The following is a 19,889-nucleotide window of genomic DNA, read 5'->3' as shown; positions in this document are numbered from 1 at the left end:
TTGGTGAGGGTCATGACTGATTCTTCACGGGAATGTTAAACAGTATTGTGCTAAGATCCCTGTAACACTTCACTAGAAACACATCTGCTCACTGATGATTCCCTAAATACAATTAAATTTTGAGACCTATCAGTTAGCTACATTTTAATCCATTTAATCTGAGCCATATTAATTTTATATCTTTCTAGTTTGTTAATCCAAGTGTTGTATAGTACCATGTCAGATGCCTTGCAAAGTTTATGTATAATTCATCAACACTATTAAGTTTTTCAACCAAACTTATAATTTTATCAAAAAATTAAGTTAATCTGATAGGATTTATTTTCTATAAACCTATACCAATTGGCATTAATTACAGAACCCTTCTTTAAGTCTTTATTAATCAAGTCCCACATCAAATGCTGCATTATCATGCCCAGGATCAATGTCAAACTGACGGGATTATAATTAACAGGGTCATCCTATTTACCTTTTTAAAATATTAGCACTACATTAATTCCAGTCTTTTGGAACTTCCCCAGTGTTCAGAGACTAACTGAGAAGTTACATTAGTGATCTAGTGAGGTCCTCAGCCACATCATTTTAAAATTCCTGGGTGCAAGTTAGCCAAGCAAGGTTGTGGAATCTCCATCACTGGATATTTTAAAGAAATGGTTAGACAAGCACCAATGAGGAATAATCTAAGTATACTTGGGCCTGCCTCAGTGTAGACTGGATGATCTCTCTAGGTCCATTCCAGCCCTACATTTCTGTGATTCTATGAAAATGATTGCTGAATACTGAAGTTTTGGGTCTTGAAGTAAAAGCAAGGAAACTAATCTATAGCCTCCCCTTCTGCCCACACCATATACTCTTCTACCTTTTTATGACAAGAATAAACTAGAGACAGCACATGAGTTAGAAGTGCATACATCATATGGACTCTATTCTTTTCAGATAGTAAAAATGAGGTAATGGCAGAGGAGTAGTTATAATCCAGCAACCTCTCTGACGGCTGATGCAAAGAAATAGGGTCCTCTGTAACATCCTTTTTCTCCTTGATTGAATCCTTTGCTTTCTAGCAGCCCACCATGCCCACAGATTCAGTCACGGGATTCCTGCTTCTGATATACTTTAATACATTTTTTATATTTGTTTCATATCTTTGTCTGTGTTTTCTTCAAGTTCCATATTAGCCATTCGAATTTCCATCTGACATTGTACTGGCCATAGTTTATGCTCTTGCCCATCGGCCTCATTTGGGCTGTCTTTCTATTTCTAAAATTATGCCTATTTGACTTGAACAACCTCTTTAACCATGCAATTTAGCCATATATTTTTATAGAGTCTTCTTGTTTAATTTTTTAAGGATATGTATGCCTTCTGTGACTATGTTATGAAATGCTTAAGTAGCTGCCATGATAACTCTAGGCATTTTAATTCCCCAATTTTGACTTTGGGGCCTTTTTTAGTACTTTTTTCATTTTTTAAACCTCTCCTTTCTGCAGTTTAGTATCACTGTGCTCATTTTTTTTGTATAATCCCATTCTCGAAAGATACATTATTTAATAATATTGTGACCACTGTTCCCTAATGGTTCAATTTTTTTAAACCAACTCCTGTGAGTTACGAAGGATTTTGTCAAGAATATTCTCTCTTCTTCTGTACTCTAGAACTAGCTTTTCCAAGGAGCAACTATTTATTATGTCAAGAACTCTTTTCTTTAAATCTTACTCTTTATTAGTCCAGTTTATATATTGATAGTTGATGTCACCCATGTTTACGTTTTTATTAGACTCAGATGTATCTTCAGTTTCTATCACTGCACACTCAGTATCCTTTTCCTGATCTGGAGACTGGCAAAACAACCAAATAAGTATATTTGTATTTTTATGATTTGGGATTTTTACACCGATTCAAGCCTACCAACAGAAGGGGGGAGGGGAAGAGGAAAAGGGAGTTGCTACTGTGGCCACTGCATTGCCAAAGCCCAGGGCCCTTTAATTTGCTGCCAGAGCCCTGTGTGTCATGCTCTGGGCAGTGCTAAAGGTTAGCGGGAGGATGGGGCATGATTCAGTTGGGCGGTGCTGAGGTCTGGCTCCTCTGGCCTTACCCCTTCCACCTGAGGCCCTTCTCCTTCTGGGAGCACAGATACAGCCTCCTCCACCTTGCTCAGGGGTCCTGAAATCTCTCGGCTTCCCCTCCACAGATTTTTGCAGCACTATCTTTTTCACACACAATTTTATCTCATTACATTCTTTAAGATACATTGCTACTGCTCCACTTCCGGTAAAGTTATAGCCAGATATCACAACATCAATTTACAATCAGATATCACAACTGCAATTTTTGTCATTCCACCATGCTTCAGAAATGGCTCATGAAAGTGTCCTTGTTAGTCATTCTAATCACTTACTTTGGTTTTAAGCTTTTTTGAATTTCGTACAGACATGTATGGTGTTTATTTTGGTCAGATATCTTATAGTCCAACTCCTTGTTATTTTCCCTAAAAGTCAGTGCATGAGCTAATTAACCTACAGGGGTGGGCAAAATTTTTGGCTCAAGGGCCACATCAGGGAATGAAAACTGGAGGGCCATGAATACTCACAAAATTGGGACTAGGGTGTCGGAAGAGGTGAGAGCTCTGAGGTGGGTCTGGGGATGAGGGATTTGTGAGGGGGCTCCAGACTGGAGCAGAGGCTTGCAGTGTGGTGGGATGTGTATGTGTGTGTGAGGACTCTAGCTGGGAATATAGATTATGGGATGGGTCTTGGGATGAGGGCTTTGGGACTCAGCAGGGTGTTCTAGGCTGGGATTGAGGGATTTGAAGGGCAGGAGAGGGATTAGATCTGAGGTAGGGGGCTGCAATACAGGGATGGGGACTCAGAGGTCACCGTAAGTGCTCACCGGATGGTGCTCACCGTAAGTAGCTTCCAGAACCAGTGGTAATTCCCCTTCAGCTCCTCTGTGGAGGTGCTGGCAGGCAGCTCTGTATACTGCCCTATCTGCAGGCACTGTTCCCACAAGCTACCACTGGATGTGCTTCCCAGCCAATAAGAGCTGCAGGAGCAGAACCTGGGCTGGGGGAAGTATATGGAGCCCCTTGGCTTCCCCTACATGTAGCAGCTAGAGAGGGACATACCACTGCTTCCGGGAGCCACACAGAGCCATGGCCTCTAAAAAAACAAAAAAATTGATTATTTAAAATTTTATCAAAATCTGCTGATAAATAAATGAGATATGGGAAAAAGAAGATTCTCTCTAAATATAGACAAAAATATAGACAAAAATATAAAGCAGAAAAAATTGTACTTTTTTTTAAGAGAGTCTGGATACACTTAATATTTCCCTAACAAAATTAATCAAATGTTTTTTCACTTACCCATATGAAAAGGATAATTTTTCTTACTTATATAAAAATTATACAAAATGTATATACTCCCCCTCTTGTTTTCTTGTGAGAGCATAAACCTTTTGTGTTTATAAATTCAATGTCCTTTCAATGAAAATAATAAATTCTTTTTTTTTTTTGTAGTACGGGTCCTTTCTCATGACATAGCTTAGGGTGTTAGAAAGTCATGATCTGGCCCTGACAAATGTATTTCTGTGATCTTAACTTGTCCCACCTCTAGTTCCTATAATTTCTATCTTTATCTTTTACTTCTCGATAAAGCATTCTTTCTGTATTATTGACATTCTTAACAGAGATTTTAATCCACCTTAATAGAATAAATAAGCAGTGAGTGAGAGAGAGAAAGACTTCATGTTCTTATATCTAGAAGATATAAGAACATGAACTATGGTAATAAGCATAGCCAGATAAGCTGGCTTGTTGTTTAAAATTAAATTACAAAGTTAGTGGATAAGTGGAATACGGTGGATGAGATATATTTAGGCCAGAATTTTCAAAGGGGCTGAAGGAAGTTAGATGTTTAAATTAACTCCTTTGAGCACCATTGAAAATCTCAGCCTTGGCATTTACCAAACTTTGCTCTTGCAAAAATCTAACGCTCATAATTAGTTCAAACAAAGACAGATGGATTGAAAACTTTCTGGTAGGTCTTATGCAAAGAGTAATGATAAACAACAATATATCAAGTTGATGGGAGGTTTCTAGTGAGAAACCACAGCGACTGTCTTTATTAGAAATCTGGAAGATGGGATAAACAGCACATTTGTGGATGATGGCAAATTATGGTGTTGCAAATACTGTCACGGATGATAAACATAAAAGAAACTAGAATGTTTAGAAATATGACAGAACAAAGAATGTTCAATTTGGAAAAACACAAGCTACTGCTGGGGTTGGAGGGGGGGGGGGGGAGAGGGAGGAATAATGGAAGTCAAAGATACTCAATGTCAGGGAGAAAACCAGACACCACTAATGCTGAAAGAGACCTGGAGATGTTAGTGAGCAACAAATTAGACCTATGCTTGCAGTGTGATATGGCAACGTGATATGGAACAACAAAGGCTAGCACAATTCCAGACTACAAATACAGAAATATTCCTTTACAGAATAAGAAGGCAAATTGCGACTCTAGAGTGACTGTACCTGGAAAACAGCTTTCAATATAGGGCATCACATTACCAGAAAGGTAAACCAATTTAAAAGGTCAGTAAAAAGCATCAAATGATTAGTGTGCTAAAATGATTGACATAAAGATTAAAAACGCAGCCTAGTACATATATCTAAAGAAGTAGGCAGGATAATCTAAGTTTTCAAAAATTTGATTACTCTAAACACTAAAATGGGAGAATAAAGTGTTAAAAGGGGGTATAAGTTGGGGATAATGGAGTGAAATTAAGAAAGGGAAAAAGTTGCCTGAATATCAGGTAAAACTTCCAGATGTGGTGTCTAGTATATTGTAGAATAGTTGCTCAAGGGAAGCATTGGGGATACAATAATTTGTGACATGTAAAATTTCACTGGACACTGTACTAGGGAATATATGACATGGAACAGCCCACAGAATACCCTGCATCTTTTCCATCTCCAGTTTCTAGGACTTTATGATTATATTAACAAAATCTTCAGCTTGTGTAAATTGCTGAAGACAATGGACTTAAATGATTTTCATTGGCTGAGATGCTATCCTAAATTTTATATCTGGATTTCTGGTTTAGCTGAAAAATATGTAAAAATCCATCCATTTTCCCAGTGGATCTCCCCTCCTATCTCAGGAGGATGAAAATTATATTGCCAGCTATGCTCATTCAGCTGGCTCAAGATCCACCTGTTTCTGACATGGGAGACCAACCTATACCTTTTGGTTGAAGGGAGAGTTTTTGGTCAAACAAGCCTCAGTTTGGGAGCACAAATGCACAAAATCCTGCACATTCTGAAGGACTCTATCCAGTACTAATTTTGGAGGATATGCCCTGTCAACCCATCAAACTTTCTTAGGAAGCACATACTGACATTCTAGAATTTTACAAAGGTTGATCTGGGGGGAATTATTTGGTCATCAATGAGGAAAATTTAAACAAAATTAGGGATTAGTCTAATTTTAAGAATGTAATTTATCTCTGCAACTGTAAACAATATATACTACAGTTGTTCTTTACTTTAGGGGAAGAGAAAGTTTAGTATCAAAGTTAGAAGTATGATAGAATGATGGGATCTTATACTAATGCTACAAGCAGGGATATTTTAGCTCTGACATGACATAACTGCATCATAACATGTGGCAGGAGCAGGGGATGGGACACATACAAAGTGTGTGTATCCAGTAAGAAAAGAACCTATTGTTACGTAGTTACATTTTTCTACTGCAATTTTGGTGTTATGGCTTTTAGTATTTTTTAAGAATTAAAAGACTAGAAATCTTCCAAGTTCTGAATTTTATTTTTCCAATTAACTTTTTGTTCAAAGCTTATGGTAAACCAGCTTTTAAAACACTTTGTTATCATGCTACAGTATTTCCAACAGTTTCTTGTGGGAGCTTTCACAAGGACTGCTTAAAATTCATTGCCATAAAAATGGAAGTTAAAATGGAATCATCAGTGGCTTCAGTTTAAATGCTTTTTTGTATTGTAACCTAAAACCTGTGGAACAACAACTTTATGTGGATTTTCTTTTTGGGTAAATAAATTTCACTAAGGCTGTTTCATTTCAGCCATCAGTTGTGTATCCCCTTTACCACTCCCCCACATATCTGAGTACAGTCAGTACATTCCCAACTCCTCCTGCCAAGTTAAAATAAAAACGCTCTTGGTCTAGAAATGATTGAGGTGGTTTGCTCTAATCAAACTAAAGCAGCCAAATGTTCCTTTCAAAGGTAACTGTCTACTCTGCAGCTGTATGCAAACTACCACATCAAATGTGGAAAAAAATAGCAATAGAATTCTATCCTTACAGTACAGTGCTGGCTCCAAAGATGAAGAGAAACAAAAGCATCAGCACAGCTAAGAATTACATTCACAGACAGCGCCTAGAAATATGCTGACTTAAACTGTGAACAATCTATTGAAATTTCCAGTATATAATTAGCTAATTTTGGGCAAGGGGGGGAATTCCCTAGAAGTGTTAAATAGCAACAGATACCTTGAGTCACTTATCCTAGTGACCAGAGTGTCAATTAGATATATTAAAAGATTTAGCTAAAACTTCACAGCAAATTTAAAAAAATATACATAGACCCGTTTCTCACTTCCTGTCTTTGTCAAAATACTTAACATTCTAGACTGAGTAATATTGAATTTGGACTTTTAGAACAAGCTTCATTTAAACTTGTAATGATTCATCTGTATGTAGAATTTGTGTCTGTTAAATCATTAAAATGAATTCATGGTGGGTTTACCTTTCAGTATGCTCCACCACCACCAAACCAATTACTTGTTTGTATTAAACTAGTGTGATGTAAAAAAATAACAGCATTCACAAATGGGTTGTTCCAAACTACTTTCAAGACACAATAGGCACAATATATATCCTAAGTGTAACTCCACTGACAATAGTGAATTGGTATAATTCAGACAAATCTTCATTTTGGTATCTGAAGTGATCACCTGGACATAACTAGCTGGTTGCTATTTAGGTCGGAGACTGATTTCAAAAATAATTTTGAGGCCAACAGTTACCTTTTCATTTCTAGGGATAGAATGTATAAGAGAGCAAATTAACACAACATATGGATGGGACATGAGTAATGGTATTTTTATGGCACACATATTAGTGTTGGTTAATCAATAAACATTTACATTCTCACCATATGAAGAGTGCAAGATAAAAATACCCCTCACATTGGAAAATGTTATACGACACTATGCTGTTCTCCTTGGAAACTTTCAATAAAAAGATTTTAATAACATTCACTTAAGAAAGCTTGTATTCAACTCTGCGAGTGGATTTTCCAAGATTTGAACTACCATTTCATCTTCAACCTCTTTCGTCTCATTCAGCATTATATTGCCCTGCTTTTCACGGATATTTATTCAAGCATCACTTACTTAATCTATTAGTAAGCACATGATGCTCAAAGGTAGACTAGATGCTCATTTGTGATCTCCCTTAAGTGCCTATTATCAGAACTACAGGCGTTTCATACTGATTGAACCAAGTTATTCTCTTATTTCAGGAACTTAGTCTCCTTAGTCACCTTTTCAGACTTCTTCAAATCCTAGCCATCTGCAGATCCAATTCAAAATTACTCTGATTTCCAAAATCTCATTTAGTGGTTCACTAACATTACAGCCACTGGTTCTCTGATTTGATTACCCTTCCTTTCTCCAGTATTGTTCTCAGCTCTCCATCTCCATATAATCTTCCAGCGTTGGTAAGGCTCACTTTTTCACCTCACCCTATAAATCTGGGACATTCTCCCTTTCTTCAAGTGATTTCCTCCCTTCAAATCTTGACTACAAACCATCTTCTTGGTGTTAGTTTGAATCCCACTGATTTTCTCCCCCCTCTTATTTCATACTTCCATTCTTCTCTAATTGAAACGAATGTGCAATTTTACCATGTTTTACCTTGTAGTTTTACCATGACTGCTCTTAAATCTCAGTTTCCTTTCCTTTTACTTTCCTCCATCTTTGCACATTACTTTGCCCTTTCTGCCTTCTGAGAATCTCAGATTCTGACAATATATATTTACTATTTTATCTCTCTGTATTGTTAGTGGCTTGTCATGCATCACATACAGAGTTCTATAAAAAATAAATTGATTGAATGATGTTGACCTGTAGGAGTGATATTGCACACTTTAAGTTATAACATTAGTTTGGCAGTAAAAGCAAGGAAGGAAGGAAACAGAATTCACTGGAGACTACTGCCCCCTAAAATAAAACTGTTGCACTTTAACACAAAGTGTTTGATGCAACTTCTGAATGGCTTCAGTAGACTGTCGTTTAAAATTTATTACCAACCAATATTAACATCCATGGAAGTAAAAAATGAATATTAGTGTCTATATTTCAAAATTTCCTTTCCACTTGTACATTTGAATTAAAAACACAAAACCAAAATTTTATTCACCCTGCAAAGGGAATTATTGTTCTGAATGCTGCCAATAATCAGGCTAAACGAGGGTACTTGACACTGAAAACTCAAGTTATATTTTTATTGTTAGGCTGTATGCTCTATTTTTATATGGTCCTATTACACTGTAATGCTACAGGAATTAGACTATTAAATACCTCTGAAATGTTGAGCTTGTCTACAGGGAGTGAAGCAAACATTGGCTTTTTTCTATAAAGCATAGCCTACAAAATTGTTAATATTGTCTTCTGATATTTTACATCCTTTGGGACAATATTAAAAGGCCCCCAAACCATTGTCAAATTGTACAAATAGAGTAAAGGAATGATACTTATTTGGTTTCCTATAGACTGGCTCCATATTACAGGGAGGTCATTGAATAATGTAATGCCTCCAACTGGCTAAACCATCATGTAGGAGCTGGAGTCAATTATCTGGGCTACATGTCTTGGAAACTAACAAAAGAGAGAAATGAGATTTTCTGTATTTGTGTGCTGAATGCCCTTGTTAGGCTGGCAATTGAGGCATTCAGTAAATACAAGCTAAAGGTGCCAGAATTTTGACAATTCTTTTAACAGCAGGAGCACATTTCAGATCACCAAATTCTAATCAGGATTTGTCTATCTGGAGCTCTTAAGACCCGTTAACTCCCAACAATACTAAAAAGCCAGAGTTCTGGGAAAGTTAAGTGCCAAGAAACAAAAATATAGGGCTTTGTGAGTATGTTCTCTTTGCTTGAGGACCTTGAACATTCATAATCCTGCTAAAACTGTTAAATATATTTGTCTTGAAAACATTTGGAATCTGAGTATTCCCTCGCTTGTAGCACTTTCTTTGAATGCATATTTCTAGCATGAAGCCTGATTAACTAAAACTAGTCACTGATTAATAGCAGGAAAAATGTAAAATGAATACAATATAGAGCTGCATTTTACAGTGTGATCATAAGAAGATTTTTTTTACAAATCTATTACAGCAAGTAATACTCCCAGTTTTACACACAGGAATTTCCTGAATCTAATATGTCATTCATTCCTGGCAAAGTCTGTCCTTTGTCTACATATATTTCATTTCCCCCCCAAATAGAACAGCAGTAAGTTACATAAGTGCTAGACTAATTTGTGCCAGATTTAACTACTATATATATCATCTTTTAACGAAGCATTTCATCTTCCTATCTGAACAGCGGGCTAGATGAACAACTTAATTGTAATACTATGAATTGCTATTAATACACAAAATACTTTTTTTTAAAAGCAATGCATGACAAAATTTGCTCACATAGATCTTTCTTTAGTTTTAATAAAATAGAATAAAATGTCTTGACTCAGAGGAACTTTCATACCTAGGCAAATGTGAAAGAGAGAACATTTTCTACACAAGCAAACTCTTTCTCATTTTGAGCCTAGCTCCTCTTTGGGTATGTCTACACTACCCGCTAGTTCGAACTAGCGGGGTGATGTAGGCATACCGCACTTGCAAATGAAGCCCGGGATTTGAATTTCCCGGGCTTCATTTGCATAAACTGGGTGCCACCATTTTAAAATCCCGGCTGGTTCGAACCCCGTGCCACGTGTAGCCGCGCGGCACGGGGTTCGAACCAGCCGGGATTTAAAAATGGCGGCACCCAGTTTATGCAAATGAAGCCCGGGAAATTCAAATCCCGGGCTTCATTTGCAAGTGCGGTATGCCTACATCACCCCGCTAGTTCGAACTAGCGGGGTAGTGTAGACATACCCTTTCTGATTAATCCTGCAGTGAAGTCAGAATAAAATTCACAATCTGTTGGAGTAGAAGCAATTGTGATGTCACAAATTCAGCACTGCAATATAGAAATATGGAGAAGGAGAGCCAGGACTGAAACAATGTGAACAGAAGCTGAATTAGCAAAAAACAGCATGGTTAGAAAAAGTTGTAATGTTATTAATGGTTATTTAAAAGTGTAGCCCATTGTGACATTTCTGTCAACCGGGTTAAAACCTTTACCATCCCAATGCCAAGTAGCTTGGGCATAAACTGTTTTTCAGGGGCTGTGGGAAGAAATCCAAACCACTATGACAGTTGTCTCCAAGCTTTTGGAGCATGAGATCGCTTTTTGAATATAAGTTCAATCCAAGATCTACCTCAAATGTAAATGCCCTTGCCCTGCCTCCTTCCCGCCCCTTCTCCAAGACCCCACCCCTACTCACTCCATCCTCTCTTGCCCATCCTCACTCACTTTCATCAGGCGTGGGCAGAGGGTTGGGGTGCAGCAGGCTCTGGTCTTGGATTAAGGGATCTGGAGTGTGAGAGGGGCTCTGAGCTGCTCTTGGGACAGGCAGTTGGGATGCAGGAGGGGATTCTAGGTACAGGCTCTTAGATAGCATTTGGACGCAGGGGTACGCAAGGCTGCGGCAGGGACTTGGGGTGCAAGAAGGGGTTCATGACTGGTATAGGAGTTCAGGATGTAGGCTCCAGCAGGGTACTGCTTATTCAGGTGGCTCTTGAGTTGGTGGTGGTGCAGTGGGGCTAAGGCAAGTTCACCCCTGTCCTGACCCTGGACCACTCCCTAAAGCAACCAGCAAACTCCATCCCAAGTCCTGTTGTGCCCCCCCTCTGCTGTGTAGAGAAAGGATACAGAGTGGGAGGGGACACCTTGACATTAGCACCCCTCCTCTCGTCCCTTTCCCTGCACAGAAAGCAGGAGGCTCCCAAGGGGGAGGGGCAGCTCCAAGGCAAAGGGCAGGAGATGCACAGCAGTGGGGGGAGGGGCAGCTGAAGTGCTGGCACTTGATAACCTCTTGGCCAAACCAGTCAGGATTACCTGTGAGAGGCTCCAAAATCTACCAGTAGATCCCAATCTACTGGTTGGTGACCACTGCACTATGATAACCCTGAGTCTACAGTACCTCTTGTCATTTCTGCAATCCAGCTCCACAGAGATCTGTGACAGCTGAATTCATGTAGCAAAAGGTCTACCTGGACATCCCATGCACCTGGTCATCCTAGGCCCCAATCATTTTTCATCCTCCACTCCATGGGGACAGCCAGAAAAATCCCATTCAGTGCAGGGCACCATGACCTGGCCATTCCTGCACACTAAAACCACATCAGCATCACTGGACCGACGGGGGTTTCCAAAGGAAGAGGAAGAAGACAAAGCAAGTTCTATTGTTCACTGAAAGTTGTATCATTTGTGGGTGTATTGATATATACTGTCTGACGCGAGCAGATGGAAGCAAATTTGTTCAGGTGCATTGATCATGTGTGGCACAATTATTGGAAGTTTGTCTATATTCTGATTCATACAGCCATCATGAGTTTTATTGAACAATTCATGACTCACACATTTCATTGCTCAGCACACCCTTTTCTGCGTTATACTTTCATTTATCACTTATTTTGAAAAAGAGAAATTTCCCATTCACTATGATACTTGACTTTAAATGCTACTTTAATTTTTTTATTCTAGTTATCTGATAATGATGCAGTTTTTATCCTAGTGTGAAAATGCTGCATGTTTCACTACCTTATTCATGAATACTGACAAGGTTCTCATTTCTAGACTGGTTTCTCAGATACTCAACATTTGTAATGAACAAAATACATTTCATAATTGCGTGCAGACAGGTCAATGGAGTGAAACAGCAGATTTTAGTATTCAACATTTTCTTTTCTGGATATATTTACATAATACAAAAAAGTAATCCTGTAATCTCAAGAAATTATAAGATCCTCTACTATGTTTGGTAAAGGAATCAAAACATTTAAATATTTGTTCCTTCCTATACAAACAAGTTAGTCTTCATTAAAAGGAAATTATTTCAAATACTCCAGAACAATACTTTAATCTCCTCCTACTCAAAAGATACCAAGAAAATAAAGGTATGCTTTTAAATAGAATTTCTTCCATTCCAGAAGAATTACTGCGTGAACTTGCTTTTTATTTCTTACTTCCACAGATGGAAAGAAGGTGCGGTAAAGGTGCCAAACTCACTAGTACATAATGACCCAACCTGTGGCATCTGAAATGCTGGTTGCAGCAAGCACTGCAGGCTTCAAGAAAATGTAATTAAGTCCTGGAACATTCTTCCAGATACATTTCTATTAAAACTACATATTCAAAAGTACATGGTTAAGTACTTGTTGCTCGGACGTGATACATTATTCATTTGATCTTATTATAAATATTTTCACTTGTGATACATCTGTAAAACACCAACTAAAGGCTGCTCTGCATTTTAGTCTGAACAAAACAAGTCTGTATTTGCACCCTCTTTTTCAGACATTTTGCTCTCTGTGATTTTGCTGTGTTAAAGTGTTTACAAAAGTGTTTTAAAGGGTTTATGAAAATTAGAAGGTTCAAGAACTGACCCTCTTTCTGGATATGGAGTGTATATGGAGTGACCCCAGCAGGGACAAAAATGCCACTGGTATGTCTTATATTTAAGCATCTCCAGGATTTTCATTTTTTCTATACCATCTAGGCTTTCATTTAAAACAAACAAACAAGTAAACAAACAAACAAAGATCAAAAGTTGCAAATGGAGAGTGGCTAAAATAAGGCACCTAAATCTGTACCTAGGCACCAAAATAAGAGGCCTGAATTTTAGAAGTTCTGACCACACCCAAATCCTACAACAGAAACAGTGTGCAATCACAGAGTACCTTTAAAGCAAGCCACTTGTTTAAGCACCATATGGATATGCTGTTCAACTTTAAATACCCACATTTGAAAAATGTATACTAAGTTTCTAGTCCTCTGTATTACTAGATAGCCATAAAAAAACTGTCACTATCCAAACAACAGAAACAACAAATATATAAACTCCAGTCTACAACACACTAATCTCAATGAGGTGTCTGCTTGGAGTCCAGTTGAGATCTAAAAGACATACAGTAAGGGAAAGCCTTCCTCTCATTTTAAAAAAAGACATTATTTTCTAAGTTATTTTTAGAACGTAAATCCTTTGCCTACCAAATCCTTGGAGTAATAAGACTCTACTGCCACAAACATTTGGAAAAGAGAATGACAGCTTATCTATTTACCTTTGTATTTAAACAATTGCCCTAATTTCCATTCTCCTGTTGCAGTTTCAATATGGAACCTCAACTCCAGACCCTAAAACAATCTCAGAGCTGACATCGTATTCTTCATCTTGTACTTTTGCTTCCTAGGCCTATATGAGATCTGGCATCACAAAAGTATGAACTGTCTTCATTTTGCTGTCTAATGTTGCACTATTTGAGCTTATGCATAAATATCGGAGATGTATTTGTTTACATTTCATTCTCACCTAAAGTGCAGATCAGTGTAGTATCACACCCTCATGTACAGGTAAACCCCCTATAAAATGTCCATTTGCTAAAGTTCATAATGTATGATTAATAATGAATTCTACATATTTTGAAAAGAAATAGCTCAAAAGAACTTTCCAAAACTCTCTGCTGATTTCGCTTAGCCCTGCAATCATGCAATAAGTTTACAATGTATGACCATTTGCTAATAAAGCAATTACACAGTAGAGGGCAATTCCTACAATGTTCACAGCAAATTCCTACAATATTTCCAGCAAAATTCCCTCTAAGTTTCCTTAAGTTTTCCAGCATCCCTAGGCACAACCAACAAGGATTAATAAGCCATTCAAAAGTGACATGTCATATAAATCACAATGTTGAATACATAAAGATATAAAGGCTTATAACAAAAGCAGCCTTTGTTCAATAACTTTAGGCTTGGGTATTGAGAATTTCTAGTCACAACATGGAAATCCTTGTACCTTTCTTGATATTTCAGAAGCAGGGCTTGTAAACTGTATTTCTGTATCTGTGGTTACAAGTCCCCCTCTCCCTCCAATGAAGTCCTAAGTGGTCACTTTTCCTGCTTCTGCTTAACACACTGAACTAGAATTGCACAACTTCCCACACCTGTGCATCTAAAGTTGGAGGGATCATCACATTACCCACTGCCAATTTCATAATGAATAGGGGTGCCAAAAATCTGCTGAGTGGACACCCAAGACAAAAGAGTTATCTCTTTTCATTCCTGCTTGTTGTGCCTGTGGGGCTCAAAGGGTATTTGTGGCTCCTTGCGCATCTACTCAAACACTTATGTCACATGCCTATGCTTCTGGAGATGGGTTTCTGTTTGTGGGTGGCAGAGAAAAAGGATGAGGTGATATCAGGTAGGTGGCATGCTTGCCTACTAAAATCTTGACATCACTTTCCATGTATCATTTTAGTTGCTCATTCCATCCATCTACTCAAATTAGTGTCCAAATCCACCCTTCTATCATGTAACAAAACTGGACCCCAGCTGACCATAGGTTCCACTCTAGAGCCTCACCTGACCACATTGGGGTGCTCAAAGGTCTCCAGGTGTCTCAGTACTGCCACCTCACGAATGGTGGAGAGTGGCATTCCCTCCTCACTTGTTTGCACCCGCACTCTCTTCAAGGCTACAAAACGACCTCCATTCTTCAAGTCTCGGGCCTTGAACACCTTCCCATAGGCTCCTTCACCAATCTCAGCCACACATTCATACTGCTGGTCAGCCAGGCCCATGCTGTCCTTGTCCATGCTGGTGCTGCTTCTTCTCTTGACTCTGGAGTGTCTCAGGTCCAGCTGTTGAACTGGCTGTTTCCTGACTAGTAATCTGCTATGCTGAAAATGCACCGCACACACAGCTTGCAGAGCCAGCACTGCTGGAGAAGCAGGCACAAGTATTTCTCCCTCCTGCTCCCTGTGTTGCTTCAGTACAGTCCCCAAAGTGCTTTCTCTTTTTCAGTCACCAGCAATTATCATATCATCTTTGGGATCATTGTCTGGGAAATCAGATCTAAGGGACAAAACCCAAAAGTTCATTAGTGCTGGGGTTATCGCCTCTTCAGCATCAATCCTCCCTGTTTGTCACATGCAACTGCTGCACCTTCCATTCACTAATTACTTTACATGGTTACATAATTGAGAAAAACAGACTGACATATATTATTTGATGAGATGGATGTTTGAAGGATGCAATATGATGCAGAAAATGGGAGCAAGTGGAATGCTATAGGATTGCAAGGCATGAAAAGGACTATATGGTTACAGGGTTGGTACAAAGGGAGAGGAGGAGTAGCAAGTAAATGCCAAGTAAGGGTGGTACTCGCTCAGCGTTTGGAATGGGGGAATGGGACATAGTCCCAAGGCAGGAGGTACCAGTGCGGTGTTGGGAATGGGGGGACAATATGTCGGAGATGTGGGTTGGCTGAGCAGAGACCTATAGAAGAGGGTAGCAGGATGAGGATGGGCTGAGTCATAGCAGAGGAGATGAGAGTCCCAGGGAAGGGAGCAGCAGTTCAGTGTTGGAGATGGCTAGAGGGAAGAGTCCAGAGAAGAAGGGAGAAGGTCACTGATGGGAGTGGGTAGATCCCCAGGTGTGGGGGTAGGAGCTCAATGATATGGAGGGTGGGGGGAGGGAAGTGAGAATCCCAGGAGGGTTAGCAGGTCAATAACGGAAGGGGACTAGGTAAGGGGGTAGCAGGTCATGGGGGTCTGAGAAGAGTCCAGGAGTAGCAGGTCAGTGATGGGGGTGGGGAGAACTGCAGGTGAGGAGGTAGCAAGTCACTAATGGTGGGTCAAGAGGAGTCCAGGAGTGGGGGTAACAGATTAGTGATGGAGAGGAGAGCAGGGGAGGAGGGAGGAGTGCAGAAGTGGGGCTAGCAGGTTAGTGGTGGGGTCTGGGGAACAGTACAGGGAAGAGGGCAAGGAGTGTAGGGGAGGGGCTAGCAGGTTAGTGGTGGGAGTGAGGAGGACTGCAGGGGAGGGGATGGGAAGAAGTGTAGGCGGGGGCTAGCAGGTTAGTGGTAGGGTCTGGGGAAGAGTGCAGGGGAGAGGTTAGCGATGTGGGGAGGAGGTCAGGGAAGGGGCTAGCCGGTTACTGATGGGGAGGGAGGGGGGAGGGACTAACAGGTTAGTGATGGGGAGGTGTGCAGGGGAGGGGCTAGCAAGATAGTGAAGGGGGAGGGGTGCGGGGAGGGGCTAGCAGGTGAAATGCCCCCGCGGAGGGGCTCACCCCTGCTCCGGAGCAGCAGCTGCCTGACCCGCCGAAGGCAGGAAGGTGCCGCGCGGCCAGGCCGCTGCGTGCCGCGGGCGGAGCGGCTGCTCCGAGCCTCCCACGGCGCGCGCGTGTGAGGTCGGGGGGCCGGGCCTGGCCTCGCAGTGCGGCTCCGGCTCCAAGCGCCGGGGCCCGAGCTGTTCCTGCTGCGCCGCGGGGCCCTTCGCCTCGGCAACTGCTGCTCCAGGCAGAATCCGTGCCCCGGAGGAGCAGCCCCCGGCCCACCCCCGGACTGCCCGCGGGGGGAATCCCCCTACGGACACCCCAGACAGCCCGCGGGGCACGCCCCCACCCAGCCCTCCCACCAGGACAGCCCGCGGGGCACCCCCAGCCAATCCCCCCACCGAGACAGCCCGCGGGGCACCCCCAGCCAATCCCCCCACCGAGACAGCCCGCGGGGCACCCCCAGCCAATCCCCCCACCGAGACAGCCCGCGGGGCACCCCCAGCCAATCCCCCCACCGAGACAGCCCGCGGGGCACCCCCAGCCAATCCCCCCACCGGGACAGCCCGCGGGGCACCCCCAGCCAATCCCCCCACCGGGACAGCCCGCGGGGCACCCCCAGCCAATCCCCCCACCGAGACAGCCCGCGGGGCACCCCCAGCCAATCCCCCCTCCAGGACAGCCCGCGGGGCACCCCCAGCCAATCCCCCCACCGGGACAGCCCGCGGGGCACCCCCAGCCAATCCCCCCACCGAGACAGCCCGCGGGGCACCCCCCAGCCAATCCCCCCACCGAGACAGCCCGCGGGGCACCCCCAGCCAATCCCCCCACCAGGACAACCCACGGGGCACCCCCAGCCAATCCCCCCACCAGGACAGCCCGCGGGGCACCCCCAGCCAATCCCCCCACCGAGACAGCCCGCGGGGCACCCCCAGCCAATCCCCCCATCAGGACAGCCCGCGGGGCACCCCTTAGCCAATGCCCCCAACAGGACAACCCGCGGGGGAACCCCCAACCAGTCTCCCCGTTAAGACAGCCCGCGGGGCACACCATCAACCCCCCCCGGACAGCGCGCGGGGGAATCCCGCAACCAGCCCCCCACCAGCCCTGAATGCCGAGAATCACCCTCTGGAAACATACGTTTTAGGACTGCGAGCCCGGGCAAGCCCCTCGCACGAATTCCCCAGCGAGGACGCTGCGGGATGGGGCCGGAGGACGGACAAAAGCACCCCCGAGGGAGAAGGCGTGCAGAGAGCCCCCTCCCCCCGACCAGCCCAATAGGGATGCATGCGGATGCATGCGGCGGCGGCACAGGCGACTGTCCCCACAAGAAGCGTGGGGGGAGCCACCCACGGAAACACCCGAAAACAGGCGTGAAGCCCCCCCAGCCTCGTGCCCAGGGAACATGCACGGCGGTTCCCTGCCCCCATCCCCTACTAAGAACGCACACAGGCGAGGAAGGGGGGGGGGCGGCAGCAATTACACCCCTCCCGCCAGGGATGAACATCTTGGGGGGCCGGCCCCCCACAAAGCCCCAGATTCACAATCACGCCGCCTGAGGCAGAGAAGCCCCCCTTCGCCGCAAGCCACCCAGCGGGGAAGGGGGCCTGCGGAGCACTCGGCAGTAACACTAGACTAGAGGAAGCACATGGCCACTTCCAAATTACCTGGTCCGCTCCACGCTGCTCCGATCGCCGCACGAGCCCCAGATAATCTCCCGCTGGGGGAGGAGGGGGGGGTCACCTTCCTGGAGGCAAACCTCCCATTCGCTTCCCGCGAGCCAAGACCCGAACCGGGTAATAAATATTCACATGATGCTTCCAGCAGGTCTCTGCCGTAGCACCCCGGGCCACACAGGTAGCAACTGCGCCTCCTCGGCTCTACTGCTGCTGCCTTCCCCTCGCATCCTCCTGCAGCACCTTCCTGCCCAGGGAGCTTTAATTCAGATCAGCCTCGGCCCGCCACCCTCCCTCCTCCCCTCCCGCTTGGAAAAAAAAATTAAAAAAAAAAAAAAAGCGTGACTCAAAGTCCCGCGTTTGCCAGGCTGCAGCGGATCAAAGTCCTGCAGGGCTCCCCCGTGTGCGGGGTTCGGAAACCAGCCCTCCACGCCGCCTTCTGCCGCTGCTTCTCTCTGTAGCCTCGCTCGGCTCCTGCTCTCTCTGAGAACAGCGGCGGCAGCACAGCTCGCAAGCCCCCCCCCCCCCTCAACTTTTTTTCCCCTTGCTTTCCCACGCTGGCTGAATGTGACTTGACCCCGTTTCAAAAAAGTTTGACATAGTGCTTTAACATTTCCGCATTCCTCCCCGACTACAAAGGCTGCAGCCGCCTCCTTCTGCTTTCTGTCTCTGCTCTCTGTCTTCACACTCAATGAAATCCTTCATGTGCCTCTGCCAAAGGCAGCCACATACCGCAAGGGTCGCCGCTAGCGCAACTGCCAGAGGCATGCACCCCGGGGGGGAAAGCGAGAGACATCATTAGGGAGCAAAAACCTTCGGAGGATTCTTATTTGCTCTGAGGCAGCGCCAAAGGACCCCCGGTCATAACTGGGGTACTGTTCTGCTAGGTGCTTTATAAGCACAATAATAATTATTTATGTTGCTGGAGCCCCTCAAAGGGCCCCATAGGCAACAGCGGTACGGACACCCAATAATAAATATTACTAAATGAAGCATGGCCCGGGCTTTATTATTATTTCGCTAAGCAATCACAATGTGTTTGACCTTGACAAGACAAAAACAAAGAGCAGTCCCTGCCCCCAAAGAGCTTACAGTGGAGAGGGGGAAATGAACGCTTAGTGCTGCCGGGAGCACTTTGTATAAAGCCGATTCCTACAAATATTGGAATTTGCTGCACAAGAATGCAGAAAACAGATGCCAAACTACTCTCTCAGGATTGGGAAACACATCTGGGATTCTTGATCTTCATTCCCCTCCCAGCTGATCCATTCCACCAAATTCTTGACAGAACCTCAAGGACAATTATGGAATTCAGTTACTAATGAGAATCAGTTCATGTGGCGCTTAAACCAGTTGGAACCCAAGATTGCTCACTTTTTTTTTTTTTTTTTTTTTTTGTGGAGATGGAGGATGGGCTAGCTGGAAAGACAACGGTACAACTATCATTCAGTTCATGGAGATAGTGCAGATGTCATCCTGTGATGAAGTTATTGACATTGAACACACTGCTATGCATTAATATATTTTATGTCCTGAAAATATCTCAGCACATATGGTTTTGTGTACATAATATTATATAATTAAAATACTTCAGTACAGAAAGACATTCACACAATTATTTTTTTTAAACGAACTTCACATGTCCTCTCAGCTGTCAGCTGAAATCAGGCTCGATGGAGCTGGTTCTACCACTCATTCCAAAAACGAGGGCAAATAAATTTCAAGGTTCCAT

The 19,889-nt window shown here is 43.2% G+C and overlaps 1 protein-coding gene across 3 annotated transcripts in view; it reads right to left on the bottom strand.

Annotated features, from left to right (window-relative positions):
• Positions 1-18,643, bottom strand: part of CDK6 (cyclin dependent kinase 6) — a 214,192-nt gene extending 195,549 nt beyond the window's left edge. The window contains exons 1-2 of one of the 3 annotated variants that reach the window (XM_006114476.5): positions 18,149-18,643; positions 14,787-15,278 (exon numbers count right to left, since the gene is read on the bottom strand). In XM_006114476.5, coding sequence (XP_006114538.2) covers positions 14,787-15,019 — 233 coding nt within the window. In that variant the 5' untranslated portion in view covers positions 15,020-15,278; positions 18,149-18,643. Of the gene's footprint in view, positions 1-14,786; positions 15,279-16,496; positions 16,627-17,621; positions 17,773-18,148 lie in introns of those variants that run through there. The other 2 variants (XM_075922365.2, XM_075922366.2) reach the window with 2 other exon arrangements.
• Between the last annotated feature and the right edge of the window lie 1,246 nt (positions 18,644-19,889).

This window comes from Pelodiscus sinensis, chromosome 2, assembly GCF_052426305.1.
Source record: "Pelodiscus sinensis isolate ZL-2025 chromosome 2, ASM5242630v1, whole genome shotgun sequence".
Classification (NCBI taxonomy): Eukaryota; Metazoa; Chordata; order Testudines; family Trionychidae; genus Pelodiscus; species Pelodiscus sinensis.
The sequence above is the reverse complement of the archived record's forward strand: the minus strand, read 5'-3'. Positions and strand labels throughout refer to the sequence as shown.